Source organism: Thecamonas trahens, assembly GCF_000142905.1.
Source record: "Thecamonas trahens ATCC 50062 unplaced genomic scaffold supercont1.51, whole genome shotgun sequence".
Lineage (NCBI taxonomy): Eukaryota > Apusomonadida > Apusomonadidae > Thecamonas > Thecamonas trahens.
Genome location: NW_013657629.1, coordinates 260,473 through 284,817, shown reverse-complemented (window position 1 = coordinate 284,817; position 24,345 = coordinate 260,473). Strand labels below are relative to the sequence as shown.

General features: G+C 62.1%; 3 protein-coding genes across 3 annotated transcripts; 1 reads left to right on the top strand and 2 right to left on the bottom strand.

Moving 5' to 3' along the window:
* Nucleotides 1–2,044: 2,044 nt before the first annotated feature.
* Nucleotides 2,045–3,984, top strand: AMSG_09868 (uncharacterized protein; the record flags this gene model as incomplete). Its single annotated transcript, XM_013898824.1, has 1 exon — nt 2,045–3,984. A coding segment is annotated over one exon (1,141 nt), but the record flags the coding sequence as incomplete, so codon positions are not given.
* Nucleotides 3,923–9,104, bottom strand: AMSG_09867 (uncharacterized protein). Its single transcript, XM_013898823.1, has one exon. The coding sequence runs from the start codon at nt 8,771–8,773 to the stop codon at nt 3,986–3,988; it is 4,788 nt and encodes a 1,595-aa protein (XP_013754277.1). The 5' UTR covers nt 8,774–9,104; the 3' UTR covers nt 3,923–3,985.
* A 144-nt stretch (nt 9,105–9,248) lies between these two features.
* AMSG_09866 (uncharacterized protein) lies at nt 9,249–24,168 on the bottom strand (the record flags this gene model as incomplete). The annotated part of the gene is made up of 5 exons (XM_013898822.1): nt 9,249–13,043; nt 13,084–16,584; nt 16,608–18,962; nt 19,004–23,328; nt 23,373–24,168. The coding sequence occupies 5 exons, from the start codon at nt 24,166–24,168 to the stop codon at nt 9,249–9,251; spliced, it is 14,772 nt and encodes a 4,923-aa protein (XP_013754276.1).
* Nucleotides 24,169–24,345: the final 177 nt, after the last annotated feature.

The following is a 24,345-nucleotide window of genomic DNA, read 5'->3' as shown; positions in this document are numbered from 1 at the left end:
TGTTCGTTGCCGTTCATGGTTTCATATGCTTTGAGGTTGCTATTGTCTGCCTTCATGTTCTGCTCAGGTTGCTTTTGCTTTGATGCTTGACCACAATCGACATGCATCCTCATTGATCATTGCCTTTGCTCTTGTTGTTGCTTTGTAACATTATTCGTCATGCTTCATTTGTTCTTGACTCCCCTGTTTTCGTCGACCTTGACTTCCACATCCATGATCGACCGTTGCTCAGTACACCATCGATTCTCAACTTTGTTGTCGTTGGCCATGGTCAATAGTTGTGCATGCAATGTATTTTGTGTTGACCCTGTTGTGTCGTGGTCTTGGTTGATCTGCTGATCGATCGATCAACCGCGCCCTGCCTCATCGACCTGAACGTCACCCGAGTCGATCGCATTGCCTGCTGGCTTTGTCCAGTCCCTGTTGGCTTACTCATACATGTGCTGTGCAAGCCATGTATGATCTTTGGTTGTTTTTGTGGACGTCATTGCCTCGTTTGATGCTGGTTCCGGCTTTTCTTCAATTAATTCAATGTTCAACTGAATTTACGTCCGCCGCCTTCCCTCTGCCGCCCAAGCCCCTCCACCCTCATCAACCACACCCCACACACACCCATCAGCCGTATCATACTCACCCACATCAATCCTCAAGCTGAATCGCCATACCTACTACCATTTCGCCCGTCACGACCCCACGTCACGACCCCCTCATCCCCCCCTACCATACTCATTACCACCCGTCACCACAAACGACCACCCCCACCCCCTACCCCACCACCGTCACTATCATCCTAGCCACAACCACCACCACCTTGCCTTGGCCATCCTCACCGCCATCCCATCGCGCACTCCGCTTCCTCTTCCTCCTCCTCCGCCTCCTCTCCCCACTCTACGTCACCTCCATCCTCATCCCCGACCCTGACACCCATACCCCTCAACCATCACAAGCCAGACTGCGCATCGTTTAACCAACAGCGATCTCGAGCCACCCAGCCCCGACCCCGCCCCCTCTGCTGCCCCCGCCTCGCCGACCACCAGCCTTCAGCCACCGCCCGCTCGCCCGAACAGCCGACCCTCATCACCGCCTAGCTCGTTCCCACTACCAGCTACCCAACCCGCGACCACACCCAAGTTCATCACTCACCGTGCACTATCACCAGTACAAATATCGCTGTCAGCGACACCCATCGTCCTCGGCTCATTTCCGCGTCGGCTGGTTTTGCCTAGGTGGTTGAGCACGCCCTCGACCGCCCGACCCGCGCATGCCCCCCACCAACCTCATTGCAAGGTATGGCCAATCTGGTTTCACTTCTACCCTATTATATACACATACTACCCCCTTGCACAGTCTCCAATCCACAGCTGCAGTATTCCAGAATCCGAGTTCTGCCACCGGAGGCCCAACTTGTTGGCCCTGTGTCCCTTCGAAGGTGCTGACCCCCCTGCCGCGGGCCCATATCCGACCCCCACTCCCCACCATCTCCACCCACAATCACCACATCCACACCACACGTACCCACTATCCCCGCAATTATATCCACCCACTCCCTGTTCGCCGATACGCACATCAGCCGACGCCATCCCGTCAACAGCACCGCTGCTGACCGCCTGCTCCTCGCCGCCGACCGCCGCCCGCCGCCGACCGACCACCGCCGGCACCACCGAGAGCAAGCTAGCCATGCACAGGGCATTGGAGACGATGCATAGAGATAGCTACATCAATGGCAATGACTACCAGTCTGCCCTCCAACCCACTCCTCCCCTCCCTCCTCCGGCCTTGCCCATCATAGCCCCCGCCGGCCCCCCAAGCGAGCGAGCGAACAGGCCACCCCCACCCCCTTTACTAGGAAGCCCAACATCAAAACCACGCTGCAACAGCCACATACACTATCGTTCACTCTGTCACATCCACTTCGTCCATTCCGACAACAGCCGTACAGCATAGTGAGGTGCTGACAACGCCACCTGCGCCTCTGCTTGTCTGACGCCGCCATATTTTTGCGCTTGTCTCTCTGCCTTCGTTGACTAGTCACCCCCCCTCCCCCGCAACCTGCCTACAGACCTCTCCCCCTCGCTGTGCGCATGTCGGAACCTGCGTGGCTGGCCTCTCTTGAGCCTGCTAAGCGCGAGCGGATTGTGTCGGTCATTGCCGGCCTGCTTGCCGCCGCAGTGCCACCTGCCGGTGGTGACGCCGACGCCGACGCCGCCGACGGCCTTAGCGCACGTGCAGCCTCGCTTGAGGCCGCCATGGTCGACACTTCTGACTCGCTCGTCGACTATGAGTCGCGCACCGCAACCCTGCTTAAGAAGCTGCAGGCCCGGACCTGGCACAACTCGCCTGCTGCCATGGACGCCCGCACCGCCTCGCTTCGTCTCCTCGCCGACGCCGGCGCCGACGACGCCACCGCTACCGCCGCAGAGGCAAAAGCCTGGGATGACCATGCCGCACATGGCGAGCAGCCCTATGCGCACGCTATTAACTGCGCTGTTGCCGACCTGTTTGGTCTCCCACCCCCTCTCGCATCGGCTGCTTCAACCCTGTCTTCGCTCCCGCCGTCGCCGGGCGATTCGCCGGCTCCTGACTCTGCTCGTACTGCGCCTTGGAAGCGCCGCGCGCTGACGGATTCCCACTCGCGCTCCAAGTCATCCGGCTTTACGCTCCCCGACCCTACCAAAGCCCGTGCTGCCGCTGCACCGCCGCCGCGCTCCATCGCCGACCGCCGCGCCGCCGCTCCGCCGCCTGCCCCAGCCAAGTCCTCTCGGCGAAAGCTCTCGGTCCACCTGGCGAGGCTCAATTCTTCCTCTCCGGCCATTTCCTCGCTTAACTCTTCGCCACCCGCACCACTTTCGCCTCCAAAATCGCGCCCTGCCCGTGCTGCACCCAAGCCGCCGCCGCCGTCAACTCGCCCTCGTCGCCGCCTTTCCGATGTAGTTGGCGAGCGCCAAGGCACGCTCCGTCGCTCGCAGTCGGAAGCCTCGTCCACACTTCACAGGGGTCTAGGTCACCGCTCCAGCAGCTCTTCAGCATCACCGTCCCCTCCTCCGCCACCGTCACGAGCACCGCCGTTCATTGCCAAGCCGCACGCACGTCCGCCCGCCCCCCTCCTACCCGCCCGCCGCGTAGCGATGTTACTTGCTGGGATCGTGCCGAAGCCTCTCAGTCGCTTCCCAACCTGCCGCAGTTAGACTCAGACGACTCGTCCTCGTCGTCGGGTGATGTGGACCTTGCTGCGTATGCAAACGGCTCGGAGCCAAACTCTTGGGACGACTCCTCGGGCTCGGATGCGGACATCGCGGCCTACGCCTCTGGGTACCGGGATCTTTCCTCGCGCGCCCCGGCACCTCCCCCTCCGGTTGCGTCTCAGCCTGCTGGGCCAAACTTGGACCACCCGTTCTTCTCCACCATCTACTCGGCCCCACCGGACGACAACTACTTTGAGCCACCGCTTGTCACCGAGTGCCTCGACTGGCTCATCGAGCACGGGACCCGTGAGAAGGGCCTATTCCGAATTCCGGCCTCGCTCAACCGTGTCAAGGAACTGCACGCAGCTTACGCTGCGGGTCAGTCGGGCCTCATCGCTGCCCGTAATATCCGTGACGAACACCTTGTCGCTGGTCTCCTCAAGTATCACTTTAAGAACCTCGCGTCCGACGTCTTCCCGCGCTCGCTCCTTCCCGCTCTCTCGTCCGCCGCCGCTATTGACGACGACCAGACATGCGTCGCCGCCCACGCCCATCTGATGCAGCTTCTCTCGCCAGCCCGCACCGCCACGCTCGCGAAGCTTGTCCGCCTCTTCACACTCATTGTTGCCAACGCCAAAATCAACAAGATGAAGCTCTCCAACATGTCGCTTGTCTTTGCGCCAACTCTCTTCCGATCGGTCCCACACGCCACAGCTACACGCATTCTCACCGTTTGGATTGCCAACCACCCGGCCGTTTTTGCTCTTTGAGTTCAACTCTGCTAAATCCAAAACTTGTTCTGCTTACACGTCGCCCAGGCTACTGCTGCTGCTGCTGCCGCCACTGTGCATGCTGCCCTTCGACCTCAACACCGTCTCGCTCTGGCTGCGCAACTCCACGCCTGACAGCCCATGCGAAGACGGCGACGCGTCCCCAGCAAGCAGAGACGATGCCGCCGTTGTTGTCGCCGGTGCGAAAGCGCTGCGAGTAGCCTCAGCTTGTTGCTTGCTCGGATCATGAGTGAGCCGACTTGCTGCCCGCGCCGTCGGTGTTGACGCCAGAGACTTTGGCGAGCCCATCCCAGTTCGCGATGTCGACGCCGGCGTCATTGTTGACACGTTGCGTGTCAGGCCGGCAATGAAGGCCCCGAGCTCATCGTCCATGTCCGCTGTCTCAGCGAGAATCTCCTCATCGATGAGCCCGCCTGTCTTGCCGTCCGGCACAACAACATTCAGGGACGACGAGGTGCACGACGGCGATGTTGCTGGCGTCACAAACGTCGACACGTTCCGCGGCACTCCGCCTTCCGCCGAATGCAACTCAATGCCGCTCGGTCCGTGCCAGTGCTGCGAGAGCAGCGACGGGACGTTGGCTGTGAGCAGCTCGCCCGTTAATGCTGCAGGGATCTGTTGCTGCGACTGCGAGTGCGCCAACGACGTCGACGACCACGAGTCATTCGCCCGCGCTGCCCGTCGTGCAGCCGCCGACGCAGCAGACCCAAGGCTTTGCTCCGGCGCAACGGAGTTACGCGACGTACCCAGGACCGGCAGCGACGCGTATGCTGCAGGGGCCGAGTTGCGCGACGCCGATGACCGCGACGAGATGGCTCCGCTTCCGATGCGGTAGTCAGACGACCACTTGACAAGGCCCATCGAGTTGAGTGACACCGACTGCTGGAGCCCAAGGTGCAGTGACGATGCCACCCGCGCCGCCTCCAACAAGTCGTCGTCAGACGCAATCGCCAAATACCGGAACAAAAACGTTGACGTCACATTGAGCCGCTCGAGCATCGCCTCCAAGTCCGCCGTCAGCGGAATGTGCCGCCGTGCGAAAAGCTCCCGTGTCGTTGCGTCGCGGTCGACCGGCCGCGCCGTCGCCGCTCTGCTCAGCTCCACGTACACCACATATCCAATGTACAGCGCAGAAGCCGCAAGCAGCGCAATCGTCACCACAGTCGTCGCCTGCGACGTCTCTGCTGACCAACGGTCAATGAAGAACATGATTCCGCACATGATAAGCGCGACGTTGAGCGAGGTCAGCACCCATTCCACCTGGTTGTGCTGCCGCAGCCGGTATGGCCGCTGCTGCAGCTGCGCCACAAGACTGGCCACAAGCACTCCCAGCGAGCACACCGCCTGCACCAATGGCTCGGCCGGGAACGAAGCAATCGCCACAGAAATCGCGAGCTTCCGCACCATGCCGACAAAGATCCACCACCGCCGTGAACGCCGGAACTTGAACACAAGCGACGAGAACGCAGTCCAGGCCGCATAGTGGTCGTCGGACATCGCCGCCTCGGTAGCTTGCACTCGCCACACTCCATACGCATACACCGCAGGCAGCAAAATGACATACAGCAGTATGCCCATCACCGCAAGTGGAAGAAGCTCATACCACGCCTGCGTGTAGCACTCAATCGATGCGTGCGCCACAAGCACGTCCACACCATCTCGCGACGGCATGCACCCAAAGAGCTCAAACGTCGACGTAACAAGGAAAATGTACGCAACTTCCGTAAAGAGCATGAACGCGTTGAACGTTCGCCGCCATTTCATCGGCTGGTACTCAATGAGCAGCTCGCCGGCATACAGCCGGATCCGAGCCACGAGCCGGTCAGCCACCCCGCTTCGCCCGCTGCACATCGTCTCGTGCAACCGTGCACGCGCTTCAGGAGAAACCAGCTTCGGGAGCCGCCGCAGCGCCCATCCGCGCACAATCCGGACCCACACCGCGTGCAGCCGGTGGACGCCATGCCAGCCCACGAGCACCGTGCCCACCATCAGCGGCAACGCCAGCCGTATCGCAAGCACTGCTCCGTAGTTCCACGGCATCGAGCACGGAAGAGCAAACTGCTCAATATCGAGGTTAACAAACGCGAGTGTGCCCAGCAGCGACGTCGTCGACGACGGCCACGCAACTGCAAACCGCCGGAACAGCACCGCAAACTGAAGGTACTGGATCCAAAGTCCGAGCGCAGTGCCCACCCCGAGTGTCGACTTGAGGTTGTCGTTGTCGTTCAGGTTGGCCATACGGTACATCATCGCAATCCCGACCGTGCCGAGCACAGAGGCCATCGGTAGAATCGACGTTCGCCACGGCGTACACTCGGTGCACCCAAGCCCCGATGCTGTCATCCCGGCTGGACACTCGGAGCAGAGGAAGCCCGTTCGATGCCCACGGCACGACTCGGACCCGCCGCCAGCGCAGTGCGCCGCATCCACGCATCGGTAGAACGAGAACGGTTGCTCGTCCGAGAACCAGAACCCGTGCTTGGCCTGCGGCCGTGCCAAGCCTCCAGCGCATGTCGCCCCGTCAGGGCAAATGAGACACGGCTCGCCGCCCGTGGCGTTAGGGTGGTACGTACCCGCCATACACTCGCAATCATCAACCGTCGTCGCGCCCAGAAACGGTGCTTCCGTGTTGAGAGGGCACGGGACACACTTCGTCGCGCCCACATCCGGTGCAAACCCGGAGACATCGCACCGATTGCAGGTCGCATGCTCAATGCCGGACGCAAACGTTCCCACCGCGCAGGGGTCGCATGTCGTCGCCCCCGGCTGGGACGCACTCATTCCCGACGGGCACTTGAGGCATGCCGTTCCTCCTGAGGATGGCTGGTATCGCCCGGGTGGACACACTGTACACGACGCCATGCCAGGTCCCTCGCCGGTCGTCCCAGCCGGGCACGGGAGGCACTCAAGCGAGTCGGCAACCGGCGAGTACATCCCATGCCCGCATGGCCGGCACACCGGCGCGCCGTTGCCTGGTGCCGCGGTCGGCGCCATGTCAACAAACGAGCCGGCCGGACAACCACGAGTAAAGAACACAAGCTCCCACCCGTACTGCGGCTGAAAGAACGAGCTGTCGTACTTGATCGTAAACGGCACCGGCACGTCAAACGGTTCCGGTACCACAGAGCCGCGAATTTGGATCGGCGAAGTCAGGCCCGGACTCTCCAGCTCCAGCGGCGTGTTCGGATCCACCGTCGACTGCCGGAACATCACTCGCATCGTTGTCGCTTCGGCCTCCGTCGAGCTTACGCGCCACCGGCACGAAGTCGCTTGTTTCGACGGCAGCGACGGCCCAGATCCGTCAACCAGCACCCCACCCCACGCCGAGATGTTGACACTGCCGCACCCGAGTTCACACTGAGCACCAAAGTACGACTCTTCACACATACACATCCCACCATAAGGCCCAGCGTCGACACACGTTCCGTGATTCGAGCATCCACTGCGGCCTGCCGACACGTCACACGACGGGAAGCACGGCTGGCCAAAAGGAAGAACCATGACCAGCACAGAGGCCAATTGCTCGTATCCGGCGCTCACGCCCACGTAGACTACCAGGTACAGGCCCGGGTCAACATAGTCAAATGAGATCGTCGCAGACATAATAGGCCGGCTTGGAATGAGGTAGCGGTCGTCAGAGAGAAACTTAAAGTCAACCGCCTCGCGTGACGTCGCCTCGTAGATCGCCACTACGTCGCCAGTAAACGGCGTGTGGCTCGACGGCGGCGCCACATCAATCTCCATTCGCGTCCCTGCACAAATGGAAAGTGCCCCCGGCACAAACATCCCGCCAGGCGGAGGCGGAGGCGGCGTTGTCGAGATCCGCTGCCGGAACACGCCGGAGCAGTCAAAGCCAAATCGCCCATCCTCGCACTCGCACATCACGTACGGTACCACAGACGAGCTGACGCACTTGCCCCCGCCGCTGCCGGCAAAGCAGTCGTTGCGCTCTGCGCACGTCACGTACGCCGGCGCGCACTCAAACTCAAGCGACACAGTTGTCACTTCGGGCGCCTCGGTTGCCCCGCTGCCTGCTTCCCGTGCTGCGATGGTCACCACAACCTCCGCGGCCTCAGCTTGGCCTTGGCACGGCGCCGCGACAACGAGCCACATTGGCTCGTTGGCCTTGCGCCACGTGTCCGACAGGACGACAAAGGCCGAGCTGGCGTTGGCAAGCCCCACCATGTGTGACACTGCCCACCCGGCATCACGCTCAGGATGCGCAAGTCCCATGTCCGAACCACGCCCGTCCGCTAGCAGCGACGTCATCTTCTCGCGCGCCGCATCGGCCAGGCTCGAGTTGTTCGCCCAGACCGGCAGCTCGACCGACTGAGAGTAAAAAGTAACATCAGATGGGGTCGCAAGCAAAGTTCCCGACATCCCCGGGTCCGCACCTGTAATGGCCTCGGCCACGGGGTGGCTTCCGCCAGGCCACGTCACCGAAACCACGCCGGTTGTCCCAGCCGCGCTGCCCGCAACCGCCACCAGCGCAATCGAGTCGGCCACGCCGGCTAGCACAGGAAGGCTCTGCCCACCTACCTGGGACCAGCCCACCTGCCCGGGCGACTGCGGCGACGGGCTCACACTCACCGCCACCTGCACCCTATCCTCGCCCACTGCTGCCCCGTGGGCGCCTCGCCCGCCTACGACGGCTATCGCAGCCAGGATGACTGTTGCCATCGCCACCCTCCACCCGGACGGCGCCCACCTCCTGCGTCCTGCGCCCACCTCTTCGCGGCTCGTCCCCCTTCCATTCCTAGTCCCCACCGTGCTCACCAGCGCTGCTGTGTTTGGTCCCATAGCAGTGGCTTGCAAGTCGAGTGTCTCTTCTTCTCGTCGTTCTCTGCGTCTCGGGCGACCTTGGTTGCGAAAATCTGTGCAGGCCGGCAACCAAGTGCAAGCAACCTCGGTTGACCCGATCTGCTGCCTACTCTCCAAACCCCTCCCTCCTCTGTCTTCCTCGCATTCCCAGTACGCCCGCAACCGCCGCTATATCATGGACCGGGCGTCACTAGCAGCCTTGATCGTCACAACCGCAAACTGTTCCCATCCTCCTTCGCTTCAACTGCGACTCAACCTCTGTCCTCTGCGCACGTGCCCTCGCACGCGTGTGACCCGTTTCCGGTGGTTTCCTACGAGAAATATATTCGGGGCGCCTGCGTTGCAAGCGGTGCAAGCAAGCGTTTGCCTGCACTGGCCTACCTGTCAATCACCCAATGACGCGCGACGTGCCGAACAAGCAAACGTTTGAAAAGCAACTCGTTCATTTCTTCGGTCACCACCGACCACTCCCGTCTGACGACGACGATGACGATGACGACAGGTTGGCGTCGAGATCTTCTGTCCGCATTGTCTCCGACAGCGATGACCTTCCGCTCTCCTGCAACGACGACATGGCGATGCCTTGCGTTGTAGTCGAGATCGACGACGCCGAGTCGGAGCCCGACAGTGTCGTGTACGAGTACTCGTAAATGTACTGGACGGCGCCTGGGGTCGCTGTGGCCGTCGTCGTTGTCGTCGTCACCACATGTGATGACCCTGCTGGCCGACGCCTGCGTCGCCGCTTGCTCGACTTGCTTACATTGGTCGTCTGAACCGTCTTCGTCTCGGCACTCTCACGGACAACCACAGCCTTCTGCGCCGACGCCGGCATCTTGTACAGGATTTTGCGCTTGGCCTCGCGTCCGGCCGACGGCGCAACGAGCACTGACATGTCCAGACCCTGCGTCTCATCCAGCCCATTCGCCATGTACCGCCCGGACCGGACCGCTGTATGCGTCGGCGGATTAAGCCACACGCCGTGAAGCGGCCGCCGCCGCCGGCAGCACAGCACCACCAGCCAGCAGCAGCAGCAGCAGAGAAGAATGAGCACTGTCGCCGCTGCAACAATGCCCAAGATGCCGACGGGCGTCGACGCCACACCGATCAGTGTCGTGATGATATCGTCATCTTGGTTCGACTGCGGCCGCCCCTCGCCCCAGTCACCCGTCGTTGTCGCCATGCTCGTACACGGCTTTGTCTCGTTCGACTTGCCGAGAATCGGCACCACGCCAACAGGTACAATGACGTCGTCCGATCCGTCACCCGCCCGCACAACGCCGGCGACGCGAGTCTCAACCACGAGCACACCAATGACAGGCTCCTCACTTTGAGGCCGCTGATCAGCAGCAATACTCGTGTTGTGAATCGTGATCGTGAGGTTCGTCGCTGGGCTCGTCCAAACCCCACTGTAGTTGGCCCCGAGCGGCGTGCTAAAGTTGAGCAATGCGTCGATCGCAACCTTGTTCCCGGCAAACGGCGCGTTGGTCTCCATGTCGAACACAACCGTCACCGTGTCGCCAACAGTAAAGTCGTCGTTCACCTCGTCCACCTCGCCATCGTCTCGACCCACAACAGCCACAATCTGCGGTGCAGCACTGCGCGCAAGGAAGTTCCCACGCATCGTGCAGTTGCCGCTCGTCGCGTTCGTCACAATCGCAAATCCGTAGTAGCCCGGTGCTGCGCTAGAGCTCGTCTCGTACCGGATTTCGAGTACAAGCCCACCGTCGGCTGCCTGGCTGGATCGTGCCACAAAGTCAGCATCGCCTGGCTTGTCCCACACGAGCGTGCCCGGCCAGTCATCGCCCACCCCCGGCAGCGCTGCCGGGTCGGCATTACCGTACTGGTCACGGACAGACACATCATACCGCTCCCACACGCCTGAGGCCGCTAGCAGCGTCAACCGCGCCACGCCCTCGCACGCCGTCAGCGTGTCGGCGTTGATCCTCACCGTCGATGCCACCGCAGAGCCGTACAGTCCAGCAGAGCCCGGCGCCGCAGGGCCTGCAGGACCGTCAGGATCCATCGTCAGCCGCAGCTCGTACGGCCCAGCCCGCTCCGTCGCGTTGAACGTCATCACGTACAGCCCCGAGCCGGCGTCGACCACGCCGCCTGCAGGCGACACCGTGTGTCCATCGTGCCACCCGCCAATGTGGCCCATTTCCGCCTGCACCGCAAGCGGCGCGCCGCCGGCCGTCGGACTGCTCGTTAGGTTCCGTCCAAACTGGTCCACAAACTGCAGCTCGACACGGACAGCGTCGCCTGCCACAGACCCTGATTCGGGCGCGTTCACGCGGAGAATCGTCTGCTCTGGAATCGTCTCGATGCCCACAACGTCAAAGACGACAACGACAGAGTCATTGTGCGGCCCACCGCCTCCAGTTCCGGACCGGTCATCAAACTCGATCGAGACCCAGGTCAAGCCGACAAAGCCAGGCGTCGGCGTAAAGACAAGCGTCGCCAGCGACGCGTTGACCGCAGCGCCCTGCCCGTCAAACACCACCACCGACTCGCCGTTGCTCGTCCCGTCGGCTGAGACAAGCCCAGTCGTCGACCCAAACGCCACCGTCCCGTTGGCCGCAACTAGGCGGACCTGTCCAACCACGTTGAACAAGTCTGGGTCCACAACAGACACCCGGAAGCCGGTCCATGATGGCACGCGCGCGCCCGGCTCGCTCAGCACAGTCATACTGGCAATCTCAACATCGACGTTCTCAGACACAATGTAGCTGCCAAACACTCGCGCGTCATCCCCGACTTCTCCAGTCTCCCGGAGCAGTCGCTGCAGAGGCAGGTCGTCGAGCGCCGGTGCCGGCCACCCCGGCCCAACCGATCCCGAGTACGCCTCCATCTTCAACACCGGTTCCGCGTCGACGCCAAACGCCACCGTCACGTTGATCCATGCCACAGAGCATGCTCCACGCGAGTCACACGTCTGGTACTGGATGTCGTCGCGTCCGAAAAAGTTGTCCGGCGGCCGATACGCCACACACGACCGCGAGCTCCCACAGCGAGCCTCGTCGCTCACCACCTCCACCGTTGCGCCCCACGCCGGCGCTGTCAACAGCGTGATCGTCTCTGGATACAAGTTGCCGTCCACGTCGCCGTCATTCGCCGACACATTGACGTATGACACCTGGAACTCGGTTGCAATCACCACGTCATCCACCGCGATCGGGGGCGAGTTCACCGTCTCGTGTACAACACTGCTTGCGCTGTACTCGCGCCGCAGGCTCGCAATGTCATACCACCCCAGCGCTTCAACCGCGCTCAAAGCCACAGACCCGTACTGCACTTCAGGTGAGAGCGACGTCACAACCTGCCCAGCTGCGGCGTCGTCCGCCACTTGATACTTGACTTCAAACACAGAGCTGGAGCCGATGCCCATTCCGCTCGCCGCAAACGTCACGTTGGCCCCGGTCGCGTTCGACGAGCCAGCCACCACCACGCCCACGCCCGAGACCAGTGAAAACGACCCGTCGACATAGCGCATCCCGTTTCCGGCGCCAAGCGTCGCCACAATATCCCACGCCGTCGCGTTCGCCCGGTCGGGCTCCGAGCCAATCGTCACTGTGTAGGTCACCACCTCACCTGGCACAACCACGTCATTGCCGTGTGTCCCAACAACGGACAGCACCTCCACCTTGGGCTCACGGATCGTCACCTCGCCGCCCACAAACCCGCTCGATACATCGCCGGTCGTCGTCACCAGTGTCAGCCCGTTGACTTCGGTTGCACTCCGGCTCGCCACTGCTGCAGCCGCGTCGGCCACAGCAAGCGCTTCCACGCTCGGCCCGACCTGTGCGTATTGGACAACTGCTGTCGGCAGTGCCACTTCTGCACCGTCGCTTGCTCCCGCTACAGGCACCGCCACAAAGCGCAGCGTCACCGTCTCCGCCGTCGCTCCGTCACGATCGTTGTTGACAATCGTCGAGAACGGCGCAAACGTGACGCTCTCTGATCCTGCACCAAGTCCGGAAAAGCTGCCGGCCTCGTCGGCCACACCGTCAAGCGCTGCCGACCAGCCTGCAACGCTTGCGTTGAGCATCACCAAATTGCTCGCGTCGTACCCTGCGACCGCAACCGACATGTTGTACGTCACACCCTCGGGAATCCGCACAACAACCTCATACGTCACTGGCTCGCCCACGGCGAGCGACCCGCTCACGCCGAGGAGCCCAAATGTGCGGACAGACTCGATCGACACCTCGGACACGCTCGCAAACGCAGCGTCGTTGTTCACCGCCACGTTCTGAACACGTGCCCCGGCCAACGTGCTGGTTTCGGTGTACGCCTCGACACCGGCCCGGGAAACCGCTTAGCGGGAGCGAGCCCACACTCAACGACGGCGGCGTGATCTCCAGTCGCGCTCCGCTCGGCGCGTTGCCGGTCACCAACAGCTGATACGTCACGTTGAAGAACTCAACCCCGGCCCGCGGCCCAGGCTCAAGTTTCTCCATGCCGATCACCACTGCCGTATCACTCCCGCCATTGCCTGAAAACACCACAGGCGTCGCCAGCGTACTCACTCCTCCAGGGAGCTCACCAGAGACAGAGACTGAACCAGGGATAAGTGAGAGCATTGCCGTAGCCTCGTCTGCCACAAGACTGTGGTTGTAGAGCAGACCAAACCCGGGCCCGCTTCCGCTGCTGGCATCGTACCGGATTGTTGTCGTCACGCTCACAATCGAACCGGCCGTCACATTGGCAAAGCCGGCGTAGACATGGTCCATCACAAGCTCCGGCTCCACTACCCGGACCTCGGCAAACTCGTTCTCGAACGACGTGCCGTTGTATGCGCCACTAAGCGTCGCGTTCACCCTTCGCCCGGCAACCGAGTACGACCCGTCGTCGACCACCTGCGCCACAACGGCAATAGTCACAAAGTCATCGCTTGTCACTTGGTTGTCGCCGACATTTGTCGTCGTCCCAAAGTCGAACATTGCCACCAGTCCGTCGGTCGACACACTGCCGAGCGCACTCACACCCAGCTTGCTCACACTCAGCTGTCCACCAACACTGGCCACATACGCCTCGACAATCCGCAGCGACGCCGGCGCAGACGGTGATGATGATCCAAACTGGAACACGTCCGGAAATGAGATGTTCGCCACAAGCAGCCCCTTGCCCTCCGGCACCCGCAGGTAGCCGACAAACGTCGCGTTCTCGCCCACGTTGAGCGCTCCACCGCTCGTCTCCGCCACAGAGCTCGAGTCAAGCTCAAGCGTCACCTCGAACCCGTTGATGAATGTCTGGATGACAAACACCGTCGATCCGTCGAGCACACGCGTCCCGGCAGCGGCGGCACTCGTCTGGTAGTCCACGCTCGCAGGCACTTGCAGGATCGAGCCCTGTGCCACGTCTGTGGTGAACTGTGCATCAAACGTGACGTTGACAAAAGCGCCCGGTGCGAGAACAAGCGCATCAAACACCACCCGCACCTTCTGTGCTTCGTCGACTTCCACCACCGCACTTACTGGCCCGAACTGGGGATCGACTACAATCACCGCCGTGCCAGGCAACAGATCCATGCCGGCTGGCATATCCAGCGTCACGCTCACATTATGTGCCGTCGCTGTCGACGCCGTCGTGTGCCGCACAGCAAACTGAAGCTGGAGTGGCTCGCCTGCATTGCCGGTCGTGATGTTCGCCATCATCGTTGAAACAAGCTCGGGTGCCACCACTCCCACCGCAAGCGAGCCGATCCCGGTCACACCGCCGTTGATCGGCGAGAGTCCGTACTGCGCTCTCCCACTCGGCACCAGCTGCAACCCGTTCGTCGTCGACTCGCTCACGGCGGCCACCGCGCCGAGCGCCTTCACCGCGCCGTTGCTGTTCACACTCTCGTCCGCCAGGCGTGCCACAACAGCCACCACGAGACGTTCATCGCCAATCTCGTTGTTGCCGGCAACGCTCATCTCGCCAAAGTCAAACGTCACACTCGTCTCACCGCTCACCGGTGCGTTAGCAGTCGTGCTCACGCCAACAAACGACGCCAGCGTCGCAGGAATCGCCGTCGACGACATACCGACACCGTAGCTGGCCACGTATGCGTCGACAATCTCCCAGTCGGCGCTTCCGAGTGAGACGTTCACCTTGAGGTCGTAATCGCCTTCGCGGAGCACCACTTCAGCCTCGAGCACCACCTGCTCGCCAATCGCGAGTGCTCCGCCAACCGTCGTCGGGTCAGCGCTCGACCCGATCTGCAGTGTCACGTTGAGCGGCGTGTGGTCGACAGCAAGCTCGGGACTAGTTGCATCAGTATCGATGTCTGCCCGCGAGTAGCTGACGAGCTCACTGCCTCCCGGCGCCGAGCCGTATGAAACACTGGCGTCAACAGGGAATCGCCCGGCGGATCCATCCTGCCGCACCCGCGCCAGGAAAGAGACCTGCACCCCAGCATCCGGGCCAGGCGGTCCTACGCTTGTCAGCGTCACGGTCACACTGCCATCGTTGGCGCCATTGCCGCTCGCCACCACGCCGGAGCTCGTCTGTGCCCCGTTGGTCGTCACCACCACGCTATTCGGCACAAGCTCGAGACCAGCCGGAACAGGGTAGCTCACCACAGCATTGTACGCCGTCGACTGTGACTGCAGCGCCTCGAGTGGATGCGACACATTGTGCCCCACGTCGAGAGTCACAAGTACAAAGTCGCCTCCATCAAGCACCTGCTCGCGCGTTTCGCTCTCCAGCAGCGAGCCCGCATACCCTGCAACACGCGTCCGGTTGTAGCTTGCTGTCGCGTTAATGGTAAGGAGCGGGACAATAATCTCGGCCACCGGCTCCAGCGGCGTCGCAGCCACCCGCACGCCCGACGAGAAAACCGCCCGTGCTTGGAGCTCAATGACTCGCCCAGACACGCCAGTTGGCCCCACGGGTAGGACTACGGCGCTTCCATTGAACGTCATGGTATGGTCGGCGACTGCCGTGCCCTCCGCCAGGTCATCCAACTCCACGAACCCGAGGTTAAACCCGAGCGTCTCGTTGACGCCGTCGCTGTCGAGATCAAGCAACGTCGCCACGGAGCCCAAGACTTCCGGTCCGACCCGGATCAGCGGGCCATAGCTCGTCACTGTCGGCCGTGCGCTAGGCAAATCCAAGAACGACACCGCCACACCACCAGCATCGGAGAGTGCACCACCCAAGCTCTGTGCGTCGACGTAGACCCACGAGTCGCTGTGCTGCCCAGGCCCAACAACAACACTCACCTCAAAGTCGATCCGCTCGCCCGCCACCACATCCGGCAGGGACGTGTTGAACGCGGACATACCGGTCTCGGTCAGCGATGTGCCTGTCGCCACAAGATGAACAACTTCGGCCGTGCGCGAGTCGACAACCGACGTCGCGTCCACTGCATACGTCCGAATCTCCGCATGAGTCACGTCAGCAGACGTGAGCAAGTGAGGGAGCGACGCGTAGCTTGCGCTCACGTTGGTCACGAAAAAATCGGCCACGTCCGAGTCCACTGCCACAGCAAAGTCGACCTCAAGGCTCGACCCAAACGCAAGAACTGGAACATGGACCTCAACGACTCGGTCCGCGGCACTGTTCCCGCTCACCACGGTCACGTCCAGCTCATCCAGCGCCGTGGCCGTCGTGACGCCCGAGTCAACCACACGCACCACCACTGACGACTCGACAAACGTGAGATCGCTCGGGAGCGTCGTCGTAACAAGGGTCACGTTGTACGCGTGGACAGAGATTCCAGCAGCAATAGCGCCGGAATCGTGGCTCGCCTTGAGCGTGTACCCATATCGCGACGAGAGCGCCGAAACGTGGTGTTCGGCGTAATACTCACGTTGAGTGACGGCTCAACAATGTCGAGCCCTGCCACAACAAACGACGAGAACGACGCGGGCGGTGCGTCCGGGTAGTACAGCGTCGCATCGCCAGCATCGCCGGCGGCGTTGATCGACGGCGATCCGCCCGTCACCACTGCCGCAACTACCACCTGGATCCCGTCGACAGGCGCGACCGTTCCAGGCGCAGAAAGCGCATTCGTCCCGCGAACCACCACGTCGCCAAACTCAAACACGGCGTCCGACACTGTCGTCGCGCTTGCGCTCGAGCCCACGCCAAGCGTCATACCGCCCTGGTCAATGTCGCTGCCAATATGGGCCACGCTCGCCGCCACAACCCGCAGCTCCATCCCCTCGCTGCCAACACTCGGCATCCGCACAACCATCTTGGCCGATCGCGTTGTGCCTTCCATGGCGTACAGCGTAGCGTTGAACACCACAGACTCGCCGATCGAGAGACTCGACGCTGTCAAACTAGGGTTCAGCCCACGCCCGCTCGCCATGTGGTCGTTTTCCGCAACGACAAGCTCATACCGCAGGCCTTCCGTCCGAGCAGAGACCACTGCGTTCGCCGCAAGCCCACTGCCGCCCACTGCGTAGCTCCGCGGCGTGCTCGCATGCTCAGCAGCAGGTGCCGAGCTCGTCGTCACGCTCCCCATCGCAATAGCGTAGCTCGCACCCTCTTCGACGCCATCGGTCAGCGTCAGCACTGCATCAAGCACAAGCTCCGCCTCGTCCCGCGTCCACCCATCCAGCGAGTTAAACCCGCGAATAGTCACAGACGAGAGATTGGCAGCATACGTGTACGTCACATCGCCAGGCCCGTTGCTCAGCATCACGCTGTCAGGCACAAACTGCATGCCAGCCGGCGCCGGGAAGACCATCACCAAGTCATACGCCGGTGCCCGCGAAGCCGCCGTATGCGCCAGCACAACCTGGACACCCACGGCATCGCCAGAGTCGAGATCACTACTCGTGTTCGTACTCACGCTCACAACACCGACCTCCGGCTCCACAACCTCAAACGATACGCTTGGCCCGGTCACCACACCATCTGAGAGTCCGTCAAACGACCTGTACCGAACTCCGGCGCCAAGGCTGAGGCTGTTGTTCAGCACTGCTGCCCCGGTGTCGAGGACTGAGAACGTGATGGCCACGCCCAGTACATCGTTGTAGTCGATTGCAGACACCACGTTGTCGCCGGCCACCAACACGGCTCCGTACTCGACCAGCACAGAGTCGAACTCGCCGTCATCGCCGACATACTCGCGCCCAGCCTCGCTCAGAACAGACACCGGTGACGCTGCCAGCGCGCTGGGCCCCGAAGAGAGTGCGGCGCTGAATGCCGAAGGTGTAAAGCCGGCGCTCGGCGCTCCGACTAGGTCAATGTCGTGGATGACAATGAGCCCAAGACCGGCTGCAGATGTCAGATTGACCATCCCGTCCACCTCATACGAACCCTCCACGAGCGTCACATTAAGTACAACCGTCACGTTCTCGCCGATCGAGACGTCGACAACATCAGGCGCGCCGCCGTCGACAAGCGCTGTCTCGCCCAGTGATGTAGACACAATCGCCACGCTTGTCGATGGCTCATCCGTCACAAACGCTGTCGTTGCGCCCACAGCCGGGTAGTCGCGCACGTTGCCACGCCCAGCCTCGACACTGATAGTCGGTAGCGACTGAAAGTGCGCCACGGCAGCTTGCTCGATGCCCTGGGCAGGGTACGCCGCATCGTTCACCACTGCCGAGTAGCTGATCGTTGCCAACGGGCTGCTTCCGCTGACAACATCCAGGACAACCTGGATGGTCTCGTCGCTGCCACCGTTGCCGAGCACAACAGAGCTTCCCCCGGCATGCGTCACAGCCACAGACCCGGGCACCAGCCGGAGGTACCCGCCCGATCGCGAAAAGTCCTCGATCACCGTCACATTGTACGCTGTGCCCGGCAGAACTCCGTCGACACTCAGTGTGAAGCTCACCGTGTCGCCGGCATCTGTGGTCCCGGGAAGCGAGACCTTGGAGTTGGTGTACGCCAGAGCAAGGCTCGGCTCTTCAACCTCGAGTACCAGGCTGGCGCTGGAGACCGTCGCCGGCGCTGACTGGTCGACAGGCGTGAGGACTGACTTTGCATCAAGTGTAAACGTGCCGCCGTTGCTGTTGTCGACAGCATCGATCAGCCGCGCCGTAACCTCGACAACCACCACGTCGTTAAACCCAGCCGCAGACACAATGTTGTCGCCGGCCACGTCCACAAACCCAAAGTCAACGCTCACCGTGTCCTTAAACCCATCCTGGGAACCCGTCGGTCGTGTGTCAGACGCTGCGTCGCTGGTCACATCCACCGCGCTGCTAAACGTGGCACTCGAGAGCTGAGCCGTGTAGTTGGACGGGTAAAGCCCGAGCTGGGGACGTTGACCACAGCCACCGAGAGTACCTCAATTTGCTCAGCATCGATGCCATCCATCGCCAGCTCGGCCCCGAGCTCGTATCGGCCCTCGACGAGCGTTGTCTCGAACCGAACCACAAACTCCTCCCCAATCGCCAGCTTGTTCCCAAGCGTCTCTCCAAGCGAGGTCGAGCCGAGCGAGACGCTTGTCGACGGCGACGCCGTCACAACCGACGTGGCAGCCGTCACCGGGCCGTAGTCGCGGACATAGCTCCGGTCGCCGTCAGAAGCTGGGATCGACTGGTAGACCATCGACGCCGTCTGGGTCATCGTCTGTGCTGCGTACGTCGCATTGGTCACCCGCGCGTGGTAGATGATGGTGGACGGCCCCGCGCCGAGTGCAAATGTGTCCAGCACAACAATCACCTGCCCGTCGCCCCCGTCGTTTCCGCGCACCACACTGCTCGCCGAGCCGTGCACAACACTCACGCTCCCGGGCACAAGCTCAAGATAGTCGCCTGCACCGCCGGCCGCAAAGTCTTCGATGATAGTCACGTTAAAGCCGGGCGCCTTGCCGGTTCCGGTGTGCGCCACGCTCAGCTCAAAGATCACGACATCACCAGCGTCGGTGGTGCCAGGCGCTGAGGCTTTCGAGTTGGTGTACCCAAGATTGAGCGAAGGCTCGACGACATCGACTGCAACCGTCTCGGCCGATGCAGTCGTCATCCCCACGCCGGGTACGTAGTAGTCGACAGCGCCAGCGATGGTGATCACATCGTCCTGGTCCACACTCCCGAGCGGCAGTACCAAGCCCACGACTCGGACCGAGACCACATCGTTGTACTCTGCCGCAGACGTCACATTGTCACCGGTTACAACCACGTTGCCGATCCGGACCCGCACCGTGTCGGCAAGACCATCGCCCGACGGCAGCGGGCCCGAGTCCGAGCTCGAATCGCTGGTCACGTCAAGCGGTGACGCCGCCAGCGCCGCCGGCCCAGCGGCAAGCGCCGCCGTGTAGTTGGAGGCCGTGAAACCAGTCTCGGGCGCCCCGATGATTTCCACAGAGAGTACGTGGAGAGCGCCATCGCTGGGGTTTGGACTTAGCGCCAGCCGCATGTCCACGCCGTAGCTACCTTCGACCAGGCTTGCGTTGAGGACCAGAGTCACCTTCTCTCCAATCGCTACGTCGGCATCGCCGGCCGAGCCGCCGTCGACAAATCCGGTCTCTGCCACTGACGTCGCTACCACGCCAATCGACACGGTCGGCTCTGCGACCACCAGCGAGGTGTCGGCAAAGACGCCGACATAGCTGCGCATTGCTGCAGATTCGTGGTACACGCCCGACGATGAGAGCGAGCGAGGGAGCGAGTCGTAACCGACCACTCCAGCGCTCGCCGCCACGTTCTGCTTCGGGTACACGGCATCCGTCAGACGAGCCTCAAAGTGGACGACCACCGGAGCATCGCTCTTGCGGAACGCGTCGACGACTACATTGACGGTGCTATCGCCGCCATTGTTGCCGCTCGTCACCGTTGCCGTGCCGGCTGCATCCACCCACACAGTTCCCGGCACGAGCTCGAGGTAGCCGAAGCCTCCGCCGCGGACAAAGTCCTCGGCAAGGATCACGTTAAAGGCGGGGCCGGTCGACGTTGTCGCGTGCGTCACCGTCAGCGCAAATGCAAGCACACTACCGGCGTCCTCGCTTGTCGACCCGACCCGATCAAAGGTGTACGCCACTTCAAGCAGCGGCTCGACCAAGGTGAGATCAAGATCCGGCGAGGGTGTCGTCACGTTGTGTGGCGTGTCTTCCCGAGCCTGCGCAACATGCGACGGCATGAGCGAGGCCCGGAGTGAGGGACTGACAGACGCTCCGGCCACAATCGCCGCCTCGGACCGAACCACCGCCGTCACTTCTAGGCTGATCCAGTCGTCAGCGGTGATTCCGCCGTCGGGCGTGTTGATCACCGAGCCAAAGTCGAGCGTCAGCATCGTCTCTGGCACGAGCGTCGACGTCACCGGCACCGGTGAGACTGCTGCCGCCAGCACCGACGCCGCGTCCGAAGGCGTCAGGTCGGGGAATGAGAGCGAGGCTCCCACGCCCGTCAAATTGACGTACAGCATCTCGAGCAGCGGCCCGCCGACAGACTTGAGCTCGAGGATCGTCGCACGGTTGTCTCCCTCCGGAAGCTCAAAGCTGACGTTAAACGTGACGAGCTCGCCGACCGCAACCGGCAGCTCCATCCCGGACCAGCCAGGCATGTACTGCGCCGGCGCCACGTTTGTGCTCGCGATACCGACGTTGAGCGTCGTCGTCGTCCGCACAGACGCGTACATCGGCGGCGAGTCGGTCTGGGCACCAGCATCAGCAATGTTGGGCGAGCCGACAAAGTTGTCGCCGCCCGGCCCGGATGCATAATTGAGCAGCCGTGTTGCCTCGGCTCGCTCCGGGATCGTGGCTGCAGCGTCGGTGGTTCCGGCCACGGCGCCAACCACAACATTGTCGGGCACTGCGCGGACGTAAGTAACGACCACCATGTTCGATCCGTCGTCAATGACAGCTCCGTCAGAGTCCTTGCCTGCTGGAATCGGGTTGGTGAGCGTAATGCCCGGCGTCGTGGAGAAGAACGAGCCCGTATACGGCACCGGGTTACCGGTGCCGTCGGTCACGCACAGAGTGTGTCCGAACGACGGCTCCTCAAAGACAACAGGGAGGAGATCGGCACCGAGCACAACGTCGTACGCGTCGCCACGCCCGCGGTTGTGGACAACCGCCGAAAACGCCACCAGATCGCCACCGTCGACGTCGTAGACCTGCACGCCGGCAAGCGGGTCCGCCATCACCCGCGACGTGTTCACCGCCACGGCTGCCGGACAGAGCGACGATGCAGCGCGGGCAAAGTCAAACGGCGCCAGTCCGGCTTGAGTCACGCCGTCTGCAAGCTTGGCCCCATTGCCGTCGGCCACATACGCCTCGGCTGAGTTGGTGTCGAGAATGCCGGTGGTGAGGACCAGGAGCGGCTGCTCCACCGAGAGCTGTGAGGTCGACTGCGCCGACGAGAGTGCAAACGAGGTCTCGGTCGACTGGCCGAGAACCACAATAAAGTCAGCGTCGGGGTACGGCGCCCCGGTAATCCGAGTCGTGAAATAGAGCTCCATCGTCGTAAAGTTATTCATCGGCGAGCTGTAGCCCGGTGACGGGTAGTTGAACGAGATGAGGTTTGTGGCCACGTTGGTCGTCACAGTCGGCACAATCTTGGTCGCCGGTGCATCGAGGCCGTAAAAGGTGTCGTTAAAGCCAAACTTGCAAAATCCGAGCGCAGGAAGGTCTGCCGACGGGCCAGATCCCTCTACAAACGCAGACGGCATGTTGGCGTCGACGTCCGAGATGTCAAAGAGCGGGACCGGAAGAAACGACTCGAGGAGGACAGAGTCAAAGTCGGTCGACGGAAGCGTGTACCTCATCCGGAACGTGACCGGTAGCAGCGGCTTGAAGCCCTTGACGCACGGGAGTGGATCACAGACCACACCGTCGATGCCAATGATGTCTAGTTCGACACTGCCCACCGCGATCTGGAGCGAGGTCCCGTCCGACGCAGCGAGCGTATTGTACTTGATCGACGTGTCGCTGCGATCCACAATCCTGCCCACCATGGACGCTGACGTCTCGAGCACCTGGAGATGCAGGATCGGGTCGTTGAGACCCGGGCTCGAGTCGGTGAACTTGTCGTTGATGAGCGCGTAGAAGGTAATCGTCGTGCCGAGCGGTCCAACCAGGACGCCATCCGCCACACTCGCCAGATTCAGCATGGCATCCGAGACATGGAAAGTGATAATCGTACTGCCCGACGTCGACGTGTCGGTATCAAACCCGACGTCACTCGTGTTGACCTGAAGCAGGCTGTTGCCGACCGTCAACGGTCCGGAGCCTCCCGTGATCGTCGGCCCGCGACCAGGTGTCGTCGCCTCCTGCAGAAACGTTTGCCCATCGGGCATAGTTTCGGTAAAGACGAGAGCGTCAAAGGCGTAGCAATCCGAGACTACCATGGGCAGCGTGTACTCGACCACATCGCCGGGCGAGTACCCATCGAGCCCAACGTTCTCCACAATCTCGGCCTTCGTGTGGCCAAAGGTGAACGGCGTCTTGAGCAGCGAGCCCGGCTCAGAGCTCGCGCTTGTGGCGGCAACCGTCCCATTGATGGTCACAAAGCCGGAAAGCTGAGTGGTATTGAGCGGAAACGTCCGCGACACGCCGGTGATCGGATCAAGGAGCGGCGCGCTCGCACGGAGTTCCGTGCACGGAAAGTAAAAGTCGACCTCAAAGGCGAGGTCTTTGTCGGCCACTGTGCCTGTTGCCGACGCCTGCGTAAACTGGATGGTTGTCGCCTCGTACCCGGGCCCACCGCCGCCGGCAGCGACATACCGCCAGTACCAACCGTCACTGCCGAGCCAGTAATGTCGACAAGGCCGGGTGCCGGAAGGAAGAGCTGGTCGATGGCGATCGATGTCAACGTGTAGCCGTCCGCAATGTCGACCTCCACCTCGAGCTTGTGCGGGAACGACGGTCCCACCGGAGGGTTGGCGCCCACCTTGGACGTGAGCGTGTACACCGCAGGCGTGATGTACCACACGTCAAAGCCCGGACCAATGACCGGATCGGTTGCCACGTCGTCGGCCGCTGTCGCGCCGTATCTAAAGTACGACGTGACGTTGATTGCTACGACCTCCTCGATGACCGCCGTCACCTCAGGATCACGGAACTTGAGCCCGTCCGCCTGGATCGCCACCGCAGGCTGCGATGGGAAAAACGACGCAAAGGGAAGCGTAAAGGTAACAAACGTCGCTCCGGCTTCGCCGCAGATCTCGCGGTACACGCCTGGCGCCGTCTGGTGGAAAGGGTGGGTAATGCACGGGCTCTCCGCCGTGAGCTCAAACAACGAGACCGGCCGCCCCGGAATAGGCGGCGTGGTGAACGACGCACCACTCGCATCAATCGACGGCGGGAACATTATGTCCAAAAACGGACCGTAGCCCTCGGCCGAGCCAGGCGAGGCATCAAACTCGCCCTTGAAGCCAAAGCTGGCATCCACGAGCACTCGCTCGTTGTCGGACTTTGACATAAAATTCGGCACAGGCTGAGCTGTTGCCAGCGTTGCAAGGACCACCACGCCAATCACAGCTACTATCATGATCTTGCCTCGCACCACTGTGCCACAAACACACACACACACACATACACACACACATACATACATACATACACGCGCGCGCGCGTAAACAGTCAGAACCACATGAGTGCACACACACACATACACACACACACACAACTGGGGAAGGGGGGGGGGGGGGGGGGAGGGGGGAGAGAC

What these genes read in the sequence shown, in the direction of transcription:
- AMSG_09867 (XM_013898823.1), bottom strand. Translation starts at nt 8,773, where the DNA reads ATGGGACCAAACACAGCAGCGCTGGTGAGCACGGTGGGGACTAGGAAT.